General features: G+C 34.2%; 1 protein-coding gene across 1 annotated transcript; it reads left to right on the top strand.

Annotated features, from left to right (window-relative positions):
- The first annotated feature begins 5,188 nt into the window (after positions 1-5,188).
- Positions 5,189-10,162, top strand: LOC127792519 (glycolate oxidase). The gene is made up of 12 exons (XM_052323039.1): positions 5,189-5,354; positions 6,395-6,564; positions 6,713-6,837; positions 7,576-7,622; positions 8,164-8,241; positions 8,362-8,486; positions 8,801-8,867; positions 8,957-9,019; positions 9,154-9,223; positions 9,320-9,420; positions 9,513-9,617; positions 9,723-10,162. Exons 2-12 carry the CDS (start codon positions 6,428-6,430, stop codon positions 9,912-9,914), a joined length of 1,110 nt encoding a protein of 369 aa, XP_052178999.1. The 5' UTR covers positions 5,189-5,354; positions 6,395-6,427; the 3' UTR covers positions 9,915-10,162.
- Positions 10,163-16,771: the final 6,609 nt, after the last annotated feature.

Consider the following 16,771-nt stretch of genomic DNA (forward strand, 5'->3'; position numbering starts at 1 on the left):
TTGCACTTTCACCCCTTTGCCCCCTAGTCCTCAAGTTCTCAATTTTTTTTCTAAATTCTCATAAATTTTAAAAATTACACTTTAGCCTCCAAAAATTTGAAAATTACACTTTAGCCCCAAAAATTTTGAAAATTACACTTTAGCCCCAAAAATTTTGAAAATTTCACTTTAGCCCCAAAAATCTTAAGAAATTTTTGGGTATTACATAGGTAATCGGTTTCGTTTATCTATATATTTATAGTTAATAACTTATTATTTTTGAAGGTTATAAAAGGACGAATCAACTAAAACACGATTCTAATTACTTGGATATTGTTTTTTGGACCATTACACTTGTGCACACAAAAGTATTTGTAGATTTTCAAATGTTTGGTTTTTCTTGTGTTACAATATTTAATATATTCAATATATATACTATTTGGGTTTATAATTTCAAATGTCACATTCGTCTAATAGTTTGGGTGATGGTTTGTCCAGAGCCAGCCTTGGGCTAGGGTTACAGCCTGGGGCCCACAATTGAGGGGGGCCCAAAATTTTACTTGCGGACCACCATGACTCAAGGTAAGCTAAATGGATTAGCGATATTATGCATTGAAAATGATATGTTAGAAAACATTAAATATGATAGTATAATTGATGATTTTGCATCTAAAAGTGCAACAATAAGACATTTTAAATGATGTTTTGTGGTTGAGATTTCATTATTATTTTTATTTTGTAGGTACATGTGATGACTGTTTTTTCTTCGATTAATTGTGAAGGATGAAAAGAAGATTGATCAAATCAATAAATGTTTACGGAGATTCGGGAGAAAGCATGTAAACTCAAATATGTAGTTTTCATTTTTTAATGTAATGTTTATAATGTGGGGTACTCTTTTTTCTTCGTTTGAGGTTTTGTCCCATTGAATTTTCTCCAAACAATATTTTAATGAGGTCCCAAAGTATTCTTCCTTATCTTTTGTAAATTCTTATAATTTTAATAAAATTAATTAGTTGATAACTTTTATTTTTTTTATTTAATTTGTATAAAGAGGCACACTTGAGAAAATTTGTCTTAGGCCTTAGAAAACCTAGGACCGACTCTGGGTTTGTCATACCAAAAGTGAAAATATAATCAATTTAAGGTCATTATTAAGTTAGTTACTGCTAACAAAGTTTTTTACAACTAACTTGCATCAGATATATGTATGAAGTTTGTGAACTAACAAAGTCAAGAATTAAATTAAGAGAGTTTATCACAAGCCCTTAGAGTATACATCAGGCAAGCGATATATGCTAGATTTATATTAGTGGATCATGAGTTTGATGATCGTCTTACGCAATAAAATAAAGTTTCACACCTGCGATTTATCTTCTATATCAGAATCAAGGGCATGAGCGACAGGAGTCATGCAAGGGCGATCATCCCAAGAAAATTTATTACAATCCGATCTTACATTGATAATTTAATAGAAGATATTAGATATATTACTTGGTTTCATATTCTTTATGGTCATTTTTAGTTAGCACTTTTAGGTGAGGTGTAGTTTTGTATCTTACATAATAAAAAAATAGAAAATACACATTCAAATATAAAATAAAAAATACAAATTTCTCTTACATATAATATTTTTTAAGTAACAATATTTTCCAAACAATAAGTGAAATATATTTATTGCTCGTATATATATATATCTTTATATTTCTTAAAATGTCGTCATTAAACCATTTGAGTATATGAAGAAGAAAACGATCAAATAGTGCAGAGAAGTCCCAACTCAAATACTTTGATACTTAAATTAGATTTTGAAAATGATGAAGACTTCAAGGCTGTATTACCACTAGCATCAGAAACGCACATTTTCTAAAATAAAAGACTATTTATTTATATAGAATCATGGAGTAATTATAAATCTCATAGAATTAAGATTCTTATAAATAATGTTTATCTTGATATTCTATAATCTATTAGGATTAGAATTATTCTGGATAACATTTATCTCAATATTTCGAGATCTGATTAGTATTAAAATTACTCGCGTATAATATCTATCATTTTCACAAAATATTCGAAAGAATTTTTGAGTGTCGATGTTATTCAGTTTGCATGTTGTGCGAGTCCCTTTTATTTAAGTGGGAAAATTTTATCTTTTTAATTAAAAAAATTATTTTAAAATTTTAGATTATTTTGACCTTTTAGTAAATTTTTGTCTATGACACAACAACATCCAAATGCTACTTACGAGGGTATGTTTCATTCCTATCACTTTGTCATATCATGGCTTGAATGACTCACGTATTTGTCACACCCTAGAAGATTTGGATAATTAAATTATAACTATATCCATTTTGGAGATACAAACAGACCACATTTTGATAACTTTTACTGAGCGGTCTCTTCCTTATAATGCGACTTATTGTACAATTCAATAAGAATTAAATTCATATAAAAATTTGAGTGAGACAAGTCATTTTTTTTATATATTAAAATATACTAATTAAATTAATTTAAAAATAAAAATATAGGAGTATAATCGAAATAACAAAAAATTTAAATTATCACACAAAAAAATATCAAAATACATGAGTTAAATTGATTTGAAAATACAGGTCAATGAGTGTAATTGAAATAAAAAAAAAAATCACGTGATTACATGAAAAACACGTGAAAGTATAAGTGTTATGGGGTGCCCTAAAGTTCTTCTAACTCTCAAGGCAATTTTTGAATTTATTCTTCCTTGGAGAGTCTTTTGGACGGAAGCCTTCTGGACATCCAACGAGTCTCCTATAATTGGCCTAGCATGTATCATTTTTGAGCAAGTCTAAAGACATCATTCGAGGTCTCTCGGACCTAAGCCATCCACTGGAAATAGTTATCGGGGTACCTCACCCCGAAAACTTCTCTAGGAGCTTTGGCCTCCCAAAGGCACTCAGTGAAAAAGTCTTTCAGTTCAATTGTGGGTTCCATAATTTCAATTATAAATATTCACATATTCGAAGACGAATGAATCTTTTTGTTCAACTGATCCTTTGGAGTTTTTCTAGACCTATGACCTGCCACTTTCTCAGACCAGTTGATCATTACTTAGTCTCTTTATAGAACCCATCCGGGAACACAAATACTCATTCAGGACACGGAATATAGATATACACTTGTATCATACATCATTTTTTGAATATACCTTAGACTATTGTTTGACTTTAGCGTTAGAGGGCCCGCATGGAGAAGTCTCTCGCGTGCCTTTTTGACTTCTATTTGTGACCGCAGGTTGAGGCATCGCCTAACTCATTCGAAGGATTAGAACCCTTGCCTTCTGAAAACCCATTGGGGTTCTCTTTCTATTGATTCCCTGCAGGCCCATCTAAAAGCTTCTGAGGACTTATCTGGGTTCCTGCCTTTTCAAGTTCCAGCTTCAACTAGTTCTAAATCTACATGGCCTCGTTCGTGGCATCCCGAACCCTCTGTCATGGTGAAAGACTCTGTTTTGATTGATTACAAGATAAATAATTTTAGTTATTATAATTAGGTAACAACAACAAGGGTACAAATATAAATTTGATCAATAAAGAGTTTTGACAATTAGTTTGCATTGCTTGTAATATTACGTATAAATTATAATAAATATAAAATTATAAATTTAAATATTGTCGTGTGGCTTATTATAAATATGGATAATGCTATTTGTACAGAAATAGTTTTACACACGGGTTTACAAAATGATATTCACGCAATAAATTGAGAATTTATCGTGATAAATTTGTGATATTCTCTTATCTTATCTCCCCCATCTCTCTCTCTTTCTCTTATTTCCCTTTCAACACTTCTTCTCACATCATTCATCTTGCCACTACATCTGCCTTGCACTCATCGTTAGACGCCCGCCGCTGCCTCGTCTCTCACTTGGCTAACCGTGCGTCTTGCCTCTTGCCTGATTGCTCGTCGTCTGCTGCATCCTCGCCTAGCCGCCTCGCCTCTCGAGGTTGTAGTCAGCTAGGCGAGGGGCGAGCGTCGGCCAGGTGAGGTAGTAATGGGTGAGGTAGGCTGCGACGGGGGCTGTTAAAGGGTTAATTACACCAATAATCACTCAACTTTGTATTCTGTTATTGTTGGATCACTGAACTTTGAAATGTTACCTGTTAGTCACTAATATTTCAAAACTGTTACTGCTTAGTCATTGAACTTTAAAATGTTACATGTTAGTCATTAATATTTTAAAATGTTATATGTTAGTCATTGAACTTTAAGTTCACGAGTGACAAATGAGAAATAATTTTGAAATATTAGTGATTAATAGGTAATATTTTTAAATTTAGTGACTGAATAGTAACAATTTTGAAATATTAGTAACTAATAGATAACATTTCAAAATTCAATGATCAAATAGTAATAAAATACAAAATTAAGTGATTATTGATGTAATTAATCCAACTGTTAAAGGGAGAGGAGAGGAGAGAGAAAAGAGAGGAGGGGAGAGAGAGAGGATAAAAAAAAAAAGGCAAAATGATCATTAAGACGAGAGAAAGCGGAACAAAATTGTCATTTAACTTACCCCTACACCTACCTGTAAGTGGCCTCCTGTACAACTAGCATGATCCTATAAACATTTACAATTGTTTATGAGAAAATGCTATTGGTACACTCATTTTGTACATCTTAATCTACATAAGGGGATATTATGACAAAAAAATCCCTCATGAGGCGATAGAGGCGCGTGAGGTGCATGTGAGGCACATGGTATTTTGGTTATAATACTCCTTTACGTAACCTAAGATGTACAAAATGAGTGTATATCTAGCGAGCATGATTCTTGTTTATGACAGTGAAGCCGGTTACAGTTTAATCAGATCCAATCCAGGCTTTCAATTCAGGATTAGGCAGCACTCAACCGCTGCATTTGTGGCTTACAAATTTTCCGGGAAAATTATTTTCTTTCAATTTTATCCAACCTGCTGCCGCCAATCCTTTCACACCACATTATATATTCAAGCTCGAACTGGAAAAAAAAAGCCCATGAAAGATGGCGACAGATGGAGAAAAACCTCTCCAAAATACGAAAAAATTACCCACAAAACACAGAGGGCGCCACAAATTTGAACAATTTTTTGGGCTGTGGGATGATAATGAAGCAACGCTCTGTGAAGCACACAAGGGTCGTGTGGAGGAGACGCCTCCGTTTGCGTCCCTGATCGGATGTGGTTTGAAATACCCACCTCCAAAAACCAATCCTCAACTCAGTGTTCTCTTATCTCCATCAACCCCACCTTGTTTGTCTTCTTCCCAGTTCTCTATAAAGTCGCCATTCTCTTTTGGCTCTGTCCTTTTTCTCTCTAAGTTTTGTCCAAAACTCTCCTCTGTAGCTCTTGGAGCCCAAGGTTTGCTTCTCCTCCTCCTCTGCTTCTGTGTTTCTTTACGTTATCTCCTTGTTTGTGTTGTGGAACTGGTGAGGAATATCTGTTAAAATGATTGGTAGGGTTTGCTAGAAATTTTCAAACAGTGAGCATTCATTGTTTTAATTTAGAATACTTGGTTGGTTTGTTTTCATGGTGAAGCATATGGGTAAATGCATGCTTTGTTGGCTTGAAATGGCTTGCCTATTTGTACATGATTTGTAGGGTTTGATAGAAATTTTTGAGGTGTAGCATTCATTGTTTTAGCTTGTGAATATTTATTCTGATTTGTGCATAATCATATCCTCTTTCTCATTCTGCTCTACGTTTTAACTGCTCTCCCTGTCCTTACATTATCTCCTTGTTTATGTTATGAAACTGGTAGTCGGTCAATTGGCCCACTTTCATGGTGAAGAACACGCACGCACGCGCACACACACACTCTTATATGTACATATATGCTTGTTTTCTGGCTTGAAATGGTTTGCCATTTGCACTTCATTTATAGGGTTTGATGGAAGTTCTCAAACAGTAATAATTCATTGTTTTAGCTTATGAGTAATTCATTGCTGTGGGTTTTATCCTTTTCCATCCTTGCACTCTTTTATGTGTCAGAATCCGACCTTTTCTCTGATAGTTGGAGGAGAAGAAAAACAAAAGAGGAGAAAAGTGTACTTACTTCTCAGAGAAACCGAGAAGAAAATGAATAGATGTTTGATAGCATGAAGTACTTTTTTTGGTTACTCATAAAGAATAGTTTATGTGAATAATATCATTTCCTTTCCCATTTTTTGACAAATCAAAGATCTACACACATGACATTGTTTTATTGTTCATGGCATAGTAATTTATCTGCTACATGTCCTATTTCTTTTACGAGTACCTTGGGAAGATTTTACTCGTGATAAATTTTACTATATTTACCTGTTATATTTACTTCTTGGAGTGCATGTTATATAGAGAACTTTTTAGTATTCTTGCAGAATAACTTTGCTGATAAATATATTTTTTCATGTTAAATCAAGAATTTCTGAGGGGTGGAAAAAACAACCTTAACCATGGAGATAACCAATGTTATGGAGTATGAGGGCATTGCCAAGCAAAAGTTGCCCAAGATGGTTTTTGACTACTATGCATCAGGTGCAGAGGACCAGTGGACTTTGGCAGAGAACAGAAATGCTTTCTCAAGGATCTTGTAAGCTTCCTATCTGGATTCAAAAGTTCCATAACCTTGGCATTGGAATTTCTCCAATTTGTATGTGAATTTAATCCTGATTCCAACATAGGAATTTAACCATCCAATTATGTATTTCCTCTAATGTAGACTCTTAAATGGAATACAGGTTTCGACCCCGTATTCTTATTGATGTAAGCAAGATAGATACGACCACCACTGTCTTGGGCTTCAAGATATCAATGCCCATCATGATTGCTCCAACAGCCATGCAGAAAATGGCTCACCCTGAAGGTATGCATTTTCTTTTTTTTTTTACTGTTCCTCAAATACATCTGCTTTTATTTTTGAGGCAGAGCTCTAATCTAGCTGATTAGCAAAGATCAATTCAATTTGGTTGTCCTAGAGTTGATTAGGAATTAACTGACCAAGTAGGCATAACTTCAACAACCAGCCTTTTGGAAGAACAATCTTGTTCTTTACATTTAAAAGATGATTGAAAGGAATTTGAACCTGTAATGAGCAATGTTTTGGAAGCCTCAGTCAATCAACTGTCCATTCTATTCCTGTACTTTGGCTTTTGTTTTGCAACGGAGATTTTGGTCATTTTGCTGGGAATTTAGTCATGCTTGTGTCTACCATTTTTATGCATTCCACAGCAACCCCAATAGCCAACAATCTTAAAACTATAGGATTTTGAACATAGTTTTCAGAGTATTTTCATTTACTGAAAGTAACAATGAAGATTGTAGTTCTAGTGAGGTTACATTTTCCCATATTTGGTTCCTTGAAACTGGAAAATTCATGTTTGACTTGCCATGCAATGGTTGAAATAATTGATGTTGATAATGATACTCATAAATTCTGTTACTGGCAAACTTATCCTTGAACAAATGACTTTATCAAAAAAAGAAAAAGGAAAAAAATCACTGTTCTCTGGTGTTACCATTGAGTTTAGCATTTACTTGTGACCTAACTTCCTTCAAAACATCATCATTACCAGTCTGATGAAATGGCTTAATTCTCCTGCAGGAGAGTATGCAACTGCTAGAGCCGCATCAGCAGCCGGGACAATCATGGTTAGCTTCTCCCTCTGATATCCGGATCAAATTTGCATCTTAATTTGGCTATGAACAAACACCAGACATTTCAAACATCACGGCCTGTCACAAACATAACTTTTGACCCTCTCATAAAGAGTCCACAACATGCATTTTCTACCCCCGGTTTGGATGTTATTATGGCAAAGTCATGTTTCAGATTTAAGTTAAATAGAATACAGAAAAATTATAAAAGAACTTGAAGCCAATGTAAGTGATATTGATTTTACTTTTCTTTTATGTGATTCAAATGTTTAGAAACGTAGAACTGTAGCTTGTGGTATTCACATCAATTGTCTGGTTGTATCTGGCTACAATATTTAAGAGCGGAAGTCATCTCTAAAAATTGACATCAAGACAACTTTGTCATGGACTTTCAATTATGTAGTGTTGACAAATGTTTTTTGCAGTCCGAAACTATGAAAATCTTTATTTCTTATTTTGCAGTGTTTGAATGCTATTAGGATGAAAAATAGTTGTCATTCTCTCTTAATTGTGCACTGATTGTTGGTTATTTCAGACATTGTCCTCCTGGGCAACTTCCAGTGTTGAAGAAGTTGCTTCAACCGGACCTGGAATCCGCTTTTTCCAGCTTTATGTGAGTATTACGTAACATACCTGAGTTTCAATTCAATACTGCTAATTTTGCTTTCCTAAGTTGTGATTTTAATCATTATGTGTTGTCTCTGAGTGAGATTTCTGTTGCTTCCTATCTCAGGTGTACAAGGACAGGCATGTAGTTGCTCAACTTGTGAGGAGAGCTGAAAGGGCTGGTTTCAAGGCTATAGCCCTTACAGTCGATACCCCGAGGCTGGGTCGCAGAGAAGCTGACATCAAGAACAGGTTTGCAATTTAATTGCAAAATTGTTACAACATTTCATATGAGGTTGAACCTTCTTTTTAGATGATCATACTTCTGCTTAGGTAGTTGATAGCCAGCGTAAAACTTAGTCGGATCCAAATATGAATTCTAGACAAACTATATGTTGGGGCGTAATCCACATAGAAGTCTAGAATTTATGTAGCCGACCCTACATAGTGGGATAAAGGCTGGATATGTTATTGTTGTTATATATTTATGCTTTTTAAGGGTAAAAGCTTTATACATTGGGTTTTTACTCACTGTCAAAGAACACTTCTAAGTGGTTTTCGTACAGATTTACCTTACCACCATTTTTGACACTCAAGAACTTTGAGGGATTGGACCTTGGCACGATGAATAAAGTGAGTTGCTAACATACCCGTCAGTGATTAATTAATAGAGTTCGTGAACATTCTCATTATGTTCTTGACATGTTCCATGGATGACGCAGGCTGATGACTCTGGACTAGCTTCATACGTTGCTGGTCAAATTGATCGTTCTCTGAGCTGGAAGGTATGTTAGTAGGCGCCCTGATGGTTCGATGAATCAGTGGAGATAAACTTGTTCATTACACATATGCTTGCCTTTAAAGATTTGACTTAGAAAAGAACATCCCTTCTTAGTGGTCACTTTCTGCATATGGATAGGATGTGAAGTGGCTTCAGTCAATCACCTCACTGCCAATCCTAGTGAAGGGTGTCCTCACTGCGGAAGATAGTAAGAATAGTTGATTCCTTCATTGTTTCCTTTCAACATTCTCTTTCAATAATTGCTGCTGGATAAGATGTCTGACATCTGCATTGAACCGTACAGCAAGGATAGCCATACAAGCTGGAGCAGCTGGTATCATCGTCTCCAATCATGGTGCTCGCCAACTTGATTATGTCCCTGCCACAATCATGGCTCTGGAAGAGGTATCTGAACCTCACAGTAGTTGCTTTTTTTTTTTTTTTCCCCCAAAATATTGTTTACATTGTGTGTTTACCAAATTTTCATTTGATCTTAGGTTGTGAAAGCTGCACAAGGCCGTGTGCCTGTGTTCTTGGATGGTGGGGTTCGCCGTGGAACCGATGTCTTCAAAGCCTTGGCACTTGGAGCCTCTGGCATATTTGTAAGTAGATACCACCAACAGCAAGAAGATATCAAGTCTTTATAACTTATATCAAACCCAACCAAACATATGCTAACAAATTTTGCTCGTGGACTCAATCTTTAGATTGGAAGGCCAGTGGTGTTCTCATTGGCTGCTGAAGGCGAAGCTGGCATCAGAAAAGTACTTCAGATGCTGCGCGAAGAGTTTGAGTTAACCATGGCATTAAGTGGCTGCCGCTCACTAAAAGAGATCACTCGCGATCACATCGTGACTGAATGGGACGTTCCTCACCCTCGCCCTGCGCCAAGGTTATGAAAACATACTCAAAACGTAAGCAAATCACCGCTACTTGAAGATCACTGATCGATTATGTGCTCAGAAGCATGATTTTCGTTTTGGAGAACTCATTAATGTTTCAGTGAGTCTAAATATATCTTGAACATGTTAAGCTTTTCAATAATGATGGATGAACTGCTGTCGCTGTATATTCTTTCTTTCTCGAAATTATATGTTCATGTAGCTGGCTCAACTTCTTCCAATAATGTGTGATGATCTTGCTGCAAGGATTTCTTTTTTGTGACATCAAACACATGTTACAGTTTGTTTCAATCTTTTGTTGTGTTTGTTGCTTTTGAATTGAGAAGTCATTGTTGGGGTATAGAACAATATTTATAAATTGGTACAACAAAAACAAGCAGCAATGGCCGACGATGACAATACCATTGCAACAAGCAAAAAGGATAGAGATACAACTTAGATTGAGTCGCGTCTTTATGCTATGCTAAAGATAGAATTGCCCTGTACTGAAGGCAAGCAGACAACGACGATAATTTTAACAGTATGAAACGATCTTTCTGGCAGAACAACAACCTCGGACGGTCAAAGCTGGCAAAATTGTAAGGTATTTCCTCTTTGTGTGGGATGAAAGCGAAGGAAGGGAGAAACTTGGATACTCTCGCAGAAAGAGAGATTGATTGGGATTTCGTTGGGTCTAACAGAGGGACGGAGGTTTAATTATTAATAGCTAAACCTGACCTCGACAAGGAAGTAGAAAAGTCACGACAGCCACCACAGGAATTTTGGAACACGCAGAGAGAAATTCGGGAATGCGTGCATAGAGTGAAACCCAACATGGTGTTTAGATAAAAATAAAAAGGCTTAATACATCCAAAAGTCCCTAAATTATTACAAAATATGACATTTAGTCTCTTATCTAAAAAACTTCAAGATTAGGTCTTTAAACAATTAAAAAGCTACTCTTTTAGTCTTTGCTGTCAATGCGAGTAAACGGTTCCGTTATGTTTGTTCCAAACTTATATATACACACACACATATATATACACCCGACTCTATATACATATACATATATATATATATACAAATACACAAACACATACAGGTTCATGGCCATGGTAGTCACCGCTAGTTGCCATGGCCGCGACCATCGCCCCAACCATGGTCGCGGCCATCACCCACCTTCCAATACACGCAAACACATGCACACATATGGCCGCTATGAATGCAGCTGTCACCCACTCGCCATGGCAGCTGCGATGAACACAGTCATTGTTGAGAGAAAAAGAGAGTTGGCTGGGGATGGGTGATGGGCTGCTGAGCCAGCCCTGGGCCAGGGCTACCAGGGCCACAGCCCAGGGCCCACAAGTGAGGGGGGCACAATTTTTTTTTTTAAACTTTTGTATATATGTATATAAGAAATTAAAAAAAATTAACAAAAGAAGTTGCCACTTGTACCTATCAAAAGAAGATTTCATTACTATTTTTATTTTGTTGGTACATGTGATGATTATTTTTACTTCGATTAATTGTGGAGGATAAAAGTAGGGGTGTTAATGGTTCGGATTGGTCCGGTTTTATAAGAATTAACAAAAGAAGTTGCCACTTGTACCCTATCAAAAGAAGATTTCATTGCTATTTTGATTTTGTTAGTACATGTGACGATTGTTTTTACTTCAATTAATTGTGGAGGATAAAAGTAGGGGTGTTAATGGTTTGGATTGGTTCGGTTCTATAAGAATCCAATAACCGAACCATTACATATATAAAATCAAATCATAACCAATCTGTCACACCGGATCAGTTTTGGTTTTATCCAATTAACATTTAACTTCTAAATATTTTTGTAAAATATAAAATTACAAATAAATTTGTTAATTAAAATAAAACCATAACTTCATTAATGCTTCAGGTCTTGAAGTAAAAGTAAAACAAAATAATTTATAGACTATCTTATCAAATGAGATTACATCGACCATTTAGTATAGCAATAGCGCATAAAATGTTAGAAATAAAAGAGTTCATGAATCTCACTAGTTTCCTAAAAAGTGATACTATTTATGCATATGTATATATATATATTCTCAAAAAATTATAATATATATAAGTATAATATCGGTTCCAGTTCGGTTCGAACCATGGTTTGAAAAAAAAATCAATAACCAAACTAAATATATTGGTTCTTAATTTTTTAGAATCAGAACTTAATCATTGAACTATAGAACCAATCTAAAAGGCATGATTCAGTCCGGTTTGATCCAGTTCATCGGCTTTTGGATATTTTTTGACAACCTTAGATGAAAGAAAGTTTAATCAAATCAAGAAATGCTTACGGAGGTTTAGTTATTAATAGCTAAACTTGACCTCGACAAGGAAGTAGAAAAGTCACGACAGCCACCACAGGAATTTTGGAACACGCAGAGAGAAATTCGGGAATGCGTGCATAGAGTGAAACCCAAAATGGTGTTTAGATAAAAATAAAAAGGCTTAATACATCCAAAAGTCCCTAAATTATTACAAAATATGACATTTAGTCTCTTATCTAAAAAACTTCAAGATTAGGTCTTTAAACAATTAAAAAGCTACTCTTTTAGTCTTTGCTGTCAATGCGAGTAAACGGTTCCATTATGTTTATTCCAAACCTATATACACACACACATATATATACACCCGATTCTGTATACATATATACATATATATATATATATATACAAATACACAAACACATACAGGTTCATGGCCATGGTAGTCACCGCTAGTTGCCATGGCCGCGGCCATCGCCCCAACCATGGTTGCGGCCATCACCCACCTTCCAATACACGCAAACACACGCACACATATGGTCGCTATGAATGCAGCTGTCACCCACTCGCCATGGCAGGTGCGATGAACACAGTCATTGTTGAGAGAAAAAGAGAGCTGGCTGGGGATGGGTGATGGGTTGCAGAGCCAGCCCTGGGCCAGGGCTACCAGGGCCACAGCCCAGGGCCCACAAGTGAGGGGGGCACAATTTTTTTTTTAAACTTTTGTATATATGTATATAAGAAATTAAAAAAAATTAACAAAAGAAGTTGTCACTTGTACCTATCAAAAGAAGATTTCATTACTATTTTTATTTTGTTGGTACATGTGATGATTATTTTTACTTCGATTAATTGTGGAGGATAAAAGTAGGGGTGTTAATGGTTCGGATTGGTCCGGTTTTATAAGAATTAACAAAAGAAGTTGCCACTTGTACCCTATCAAAAGAAGATTTCATTGCTATTTTGATTTTGTTAGTACATGTGACGATTGTTTTTACTTCAATTAATTGTGGAGGATAAAAGTAGGGGTGTTAATGGTTTGGATTGGTTCGGTTCTATAAGAATCCAATAACCGAACCATTACATATATAAAATCAAATCATAACCAATCTGTCACACCGGATCAGTTTTGGTTTTATCCAATTAACATTTAACTTCTAAATATTTTTGTAAAATATAGAATTACAAACAAATTTGTTAATTAAAATAAAACCATAACTTCATTAATGCTTCAGGTCTTGAAGTAAAAGTAAAACAAAATAATTTATAGACTATCTTATCAAATGAGATTACATCGACCATTTAGTATAGCAATAGCGCATAAAATGTTAGAAATAAAAGAGTTCATGAATCTCACTAGTTTCCTAAAAAGTGATACTATTTATGCATATGTATATATATATATATATTCTCAAAAAATTATAATATATATAAGTATAATATCGGTTCCAGTTCGGTTCGAACCATGGTTTGATAAAAAAATCAATAACCAAACTAAATATATTGGTTCTTAATTTTTTAGAACCAGAACTTAATCATTGAACTATAGAACCAATCCAAAAGGCATGATTCGATCCGATTTGGTCCAGTTCATCGACTTTTGGATATTTTTTGACAACCTTAGATGAAAGAAAGTTTAATCAAATCAAGAAATGCTTACGAAAATTCGAGAGGAAGTATGTAGACTAAAATATGTTGTTTTCATTTTTTAATGCAATATTTACAATGCAAGATTCTCTTTTTTCTTCATTTGAGATTTTGTTCCATTGAATTTTACTCAAATAAGGTTTTAATGAGGTCTCAAATTATTTTTTCTTATCTTTTATAAATTCTTATAATTTTAATAAAAATAATTAATTAATAATTTTATTTTTTTATTTAATTTATATAAAGAGATTGAAAAAATTTGTCCCGAGGGCCACGGCCATGGGGGTGATGGCCGTGGCCATCCCTAAATCCAAGAGTAGTCTGATTTCACCGAGTCTAATGCCATTAATCTTTTCATATCATTTCTTAGTCTGCTGCTGAAACTGAATCATAAAAGTTAGAGATGAAATTGAGACCCAGGACCATGGCATCGAGAGAAAGAATCATGAACATGAAAGATGCGATTCTATTTCTTCCCTTGTTGTTCTATTTTCTTAGCAGCTTCATCCCCAATGTGTTTAGTTGTGCCCAACTCAGAGAGAAGCCATCGTTTGGTATGATGATTGCTTGCTTCGGCCATGGGCGATATAGCTAACCAGGCTGCAAGAAATCAATTGGGGGAGAGAGAGAGGGCCACGGCCATGGCCGTCAGCTTCCCCTTCGATCGCCATCGTCACCGTCACAGTGGGCTTTGCCGTCATTTGCTTCTGTCGGAATAGGCTTCATCACAACGGGCTACTTGCCGCGGCCACTATCGGCCACGTTGTCTGGTTTTCCCAGCGAAGCTTCGTTGAAGCTTCCTCCACAGGTATCTATGAAATACAAAATTTTAACAGCAATTAAAATAATATTAAATCATTTTGAATCACACAAAATATTAACAATTAACAATATTATATACACGAATTTGTTATGCCACGCACCTTAAACAGTGCGTGATGCCACGTACAAATGGATGTAAACGATAAAGACTAAAAATGTATCTTTTTAATTGTTTAAAGATCGAATCTTGAGGTTTTTTAGGTAAGAAACTCAATGTCATATTTTGTAATAGTTGAGGGACTTTTGGATGTATTAAGCTAAATAAAAATAATATATATTATTAAATAAATTTTTAATAAAAAAAATATTATTTTATTCTTTTTTATTCGATTGATTTGATGATTGATAGCTGTGCACGAGTATGAATTTATCCGTTCACAAAATTTGAATACTCTTTAGTACCTAAATCTAAATTTATGATTTAAACTATTTATACCCATATTCTTCCTCTTAACCAAGCAATTTGAGACAATTTACACACCCACGTATTCTCAACACATATATACTCACACACAAAAGTCATCTTCTTCTACCACCTCATGGCTTGTCTTGTTACAATCATTGTCTTACCAATTTAGAGATGATGTTGGGATACTAAAGGCTGAAGAAAAGGGAGAAAAAGCTTCCTCCATTGTTTCATGGACCATGATTTTTGGTTCGAAATTTGGGGCCAAAATCCCATTCTACCCTTGCATATGTATGGGATGAAGAGGCTCACCCAAAGGGCAGATTTTGAATCCAATTTTTGGACCAAAAATCATTTTCCATGTTTCATAGAGTGATCATAATTTGATGATGGTTTGTTGGTTTTGGGATGATAGGGACAATTTGTGGTGTTTCAGGGTGTTACTTTGATATGAATTTGGAGGAGTGTGGGAGACAAGCTTGGAAGGATATTGGTCACCAACTATCATGTTGAAGAAATTGTAGTAATTGAAATACATTGCAAATAGAGTAGCCTTTGTGGAATAGTAAAATTTTACGGTTTAAGTTGTGAAAATAGTTCTTTTAAGTAGAAAAGAGAGGGAAATGTTGTGTATATTCACAAATTATTGGATGAATTGTTGGCTAAATTCATATTTTTGTTCTTGTACTTTTTTTTTTTTTCGTGTGATTATTTGAATTTTTCATTCAATTATACCCTTTGACTTATATTTTTAAATTAATTTACTTCTTATACTTTAATTTTTTTAAAGTAGAAACTCGAACTTTTCGTTATTTCGATTATACTCTTATACTTGTATTTTTTAGTTAATTTAACTCTTGAAGTTTTATGTGTGTAAAAAATAATAATAAAGTGAAATTAGTCAATTTAATATTTTTTTACATATTAAATTATATAAATTAAATTGACTAAAAAAAATAGGTATGGGGTGTAATTGAAATAATGAAAAGTTTAAAATTTTATATTTTTTTTATATATTGAAAATTTATATATAGAATTATGTATTTTGTATGTAGATTATTGTACAAAATTGTATAAAATAATAACAAATTGTGGCTGATTGTAACATTTTGAAAGTGTAAGGGGGTTATTTGATGCAATCGAAAGAACAGGAGTGAGTTGCACATGACTCTAAGTGTAGTGAATTTCATATAATTTACCCTATAAAAAATATATAAAAATACAGGATAAAAATATAGATTTGGTTATGAATTGTTTGAGCTCTATACGTGGTGCTAGGAAATGTGATGCAATTTTCACTTCCAATGGTTAAGCTATAATATGTAATCAATAATAAACTTAAGAAAAATTCTATCAGTTACATTCAGTTATTTGAAAGAAAACTCTACATTATATTAAAACTCTATTTATTTAAAATTTACTTAAAAATATAAAGATTAAATTATAACTACAAAATGTCACTTTTAAGTCTTTATTTGTAATAGGATATGCCCCGAGACAAAAAGAGATGTTGGAATGTTTATACACCACACTCTATAGTATTTATTTGGATATGTTTACTACTAAAGTCATTTAGGGTGTGTTTGATAACATAAAAAATATATAAAAAATATCACATCCAATAAATTGAATTCCATCTTTAGTGTTTGACACACTATATTTTTTATGGAATTGAATTCCATAATACAATCATTAAAGCA

Source organism: Diospyros lotus, chromosome 15 (genome assembly GCF_014633365.1).
Source record: "Diospyros lotus cultivar Yz01 chromosome 15, ASM1463336v1, whole genome shotgun sequence".
In the NCBI taxonomy this organism is placed as follows: Eukaryota; Viridiplantae; Streptophyta; class Magnoliopsida; order Ericales; family Ebenaceae; genus Diospyros; species Diospyros lotus.

Bases quoted from the DNA above. Each gene is read 5' to 3' on its own strand.
- LOC127792519 (XM_052323039.1), top strand. From the start codon at position 6,428: ATGGAGATAACCAATGTTATGGAGTATGAGGGCATTGCCAAGCAAAAG. The intron at 8,242-8,361 runs GTGAGTATTACG...TTCCTATCTCAG, and splicing joins TCCGCTTTTTCCAGCTTTAT to GTGTACAAGGACAGGCATGT. The intron at 9,224-9,319 runs GTAAGAATAGTT...TGAACCGTACAG, and splicing joins TGTCCTCACTGCGGAAGATA to CAAGGATAGCCATACAAGCT.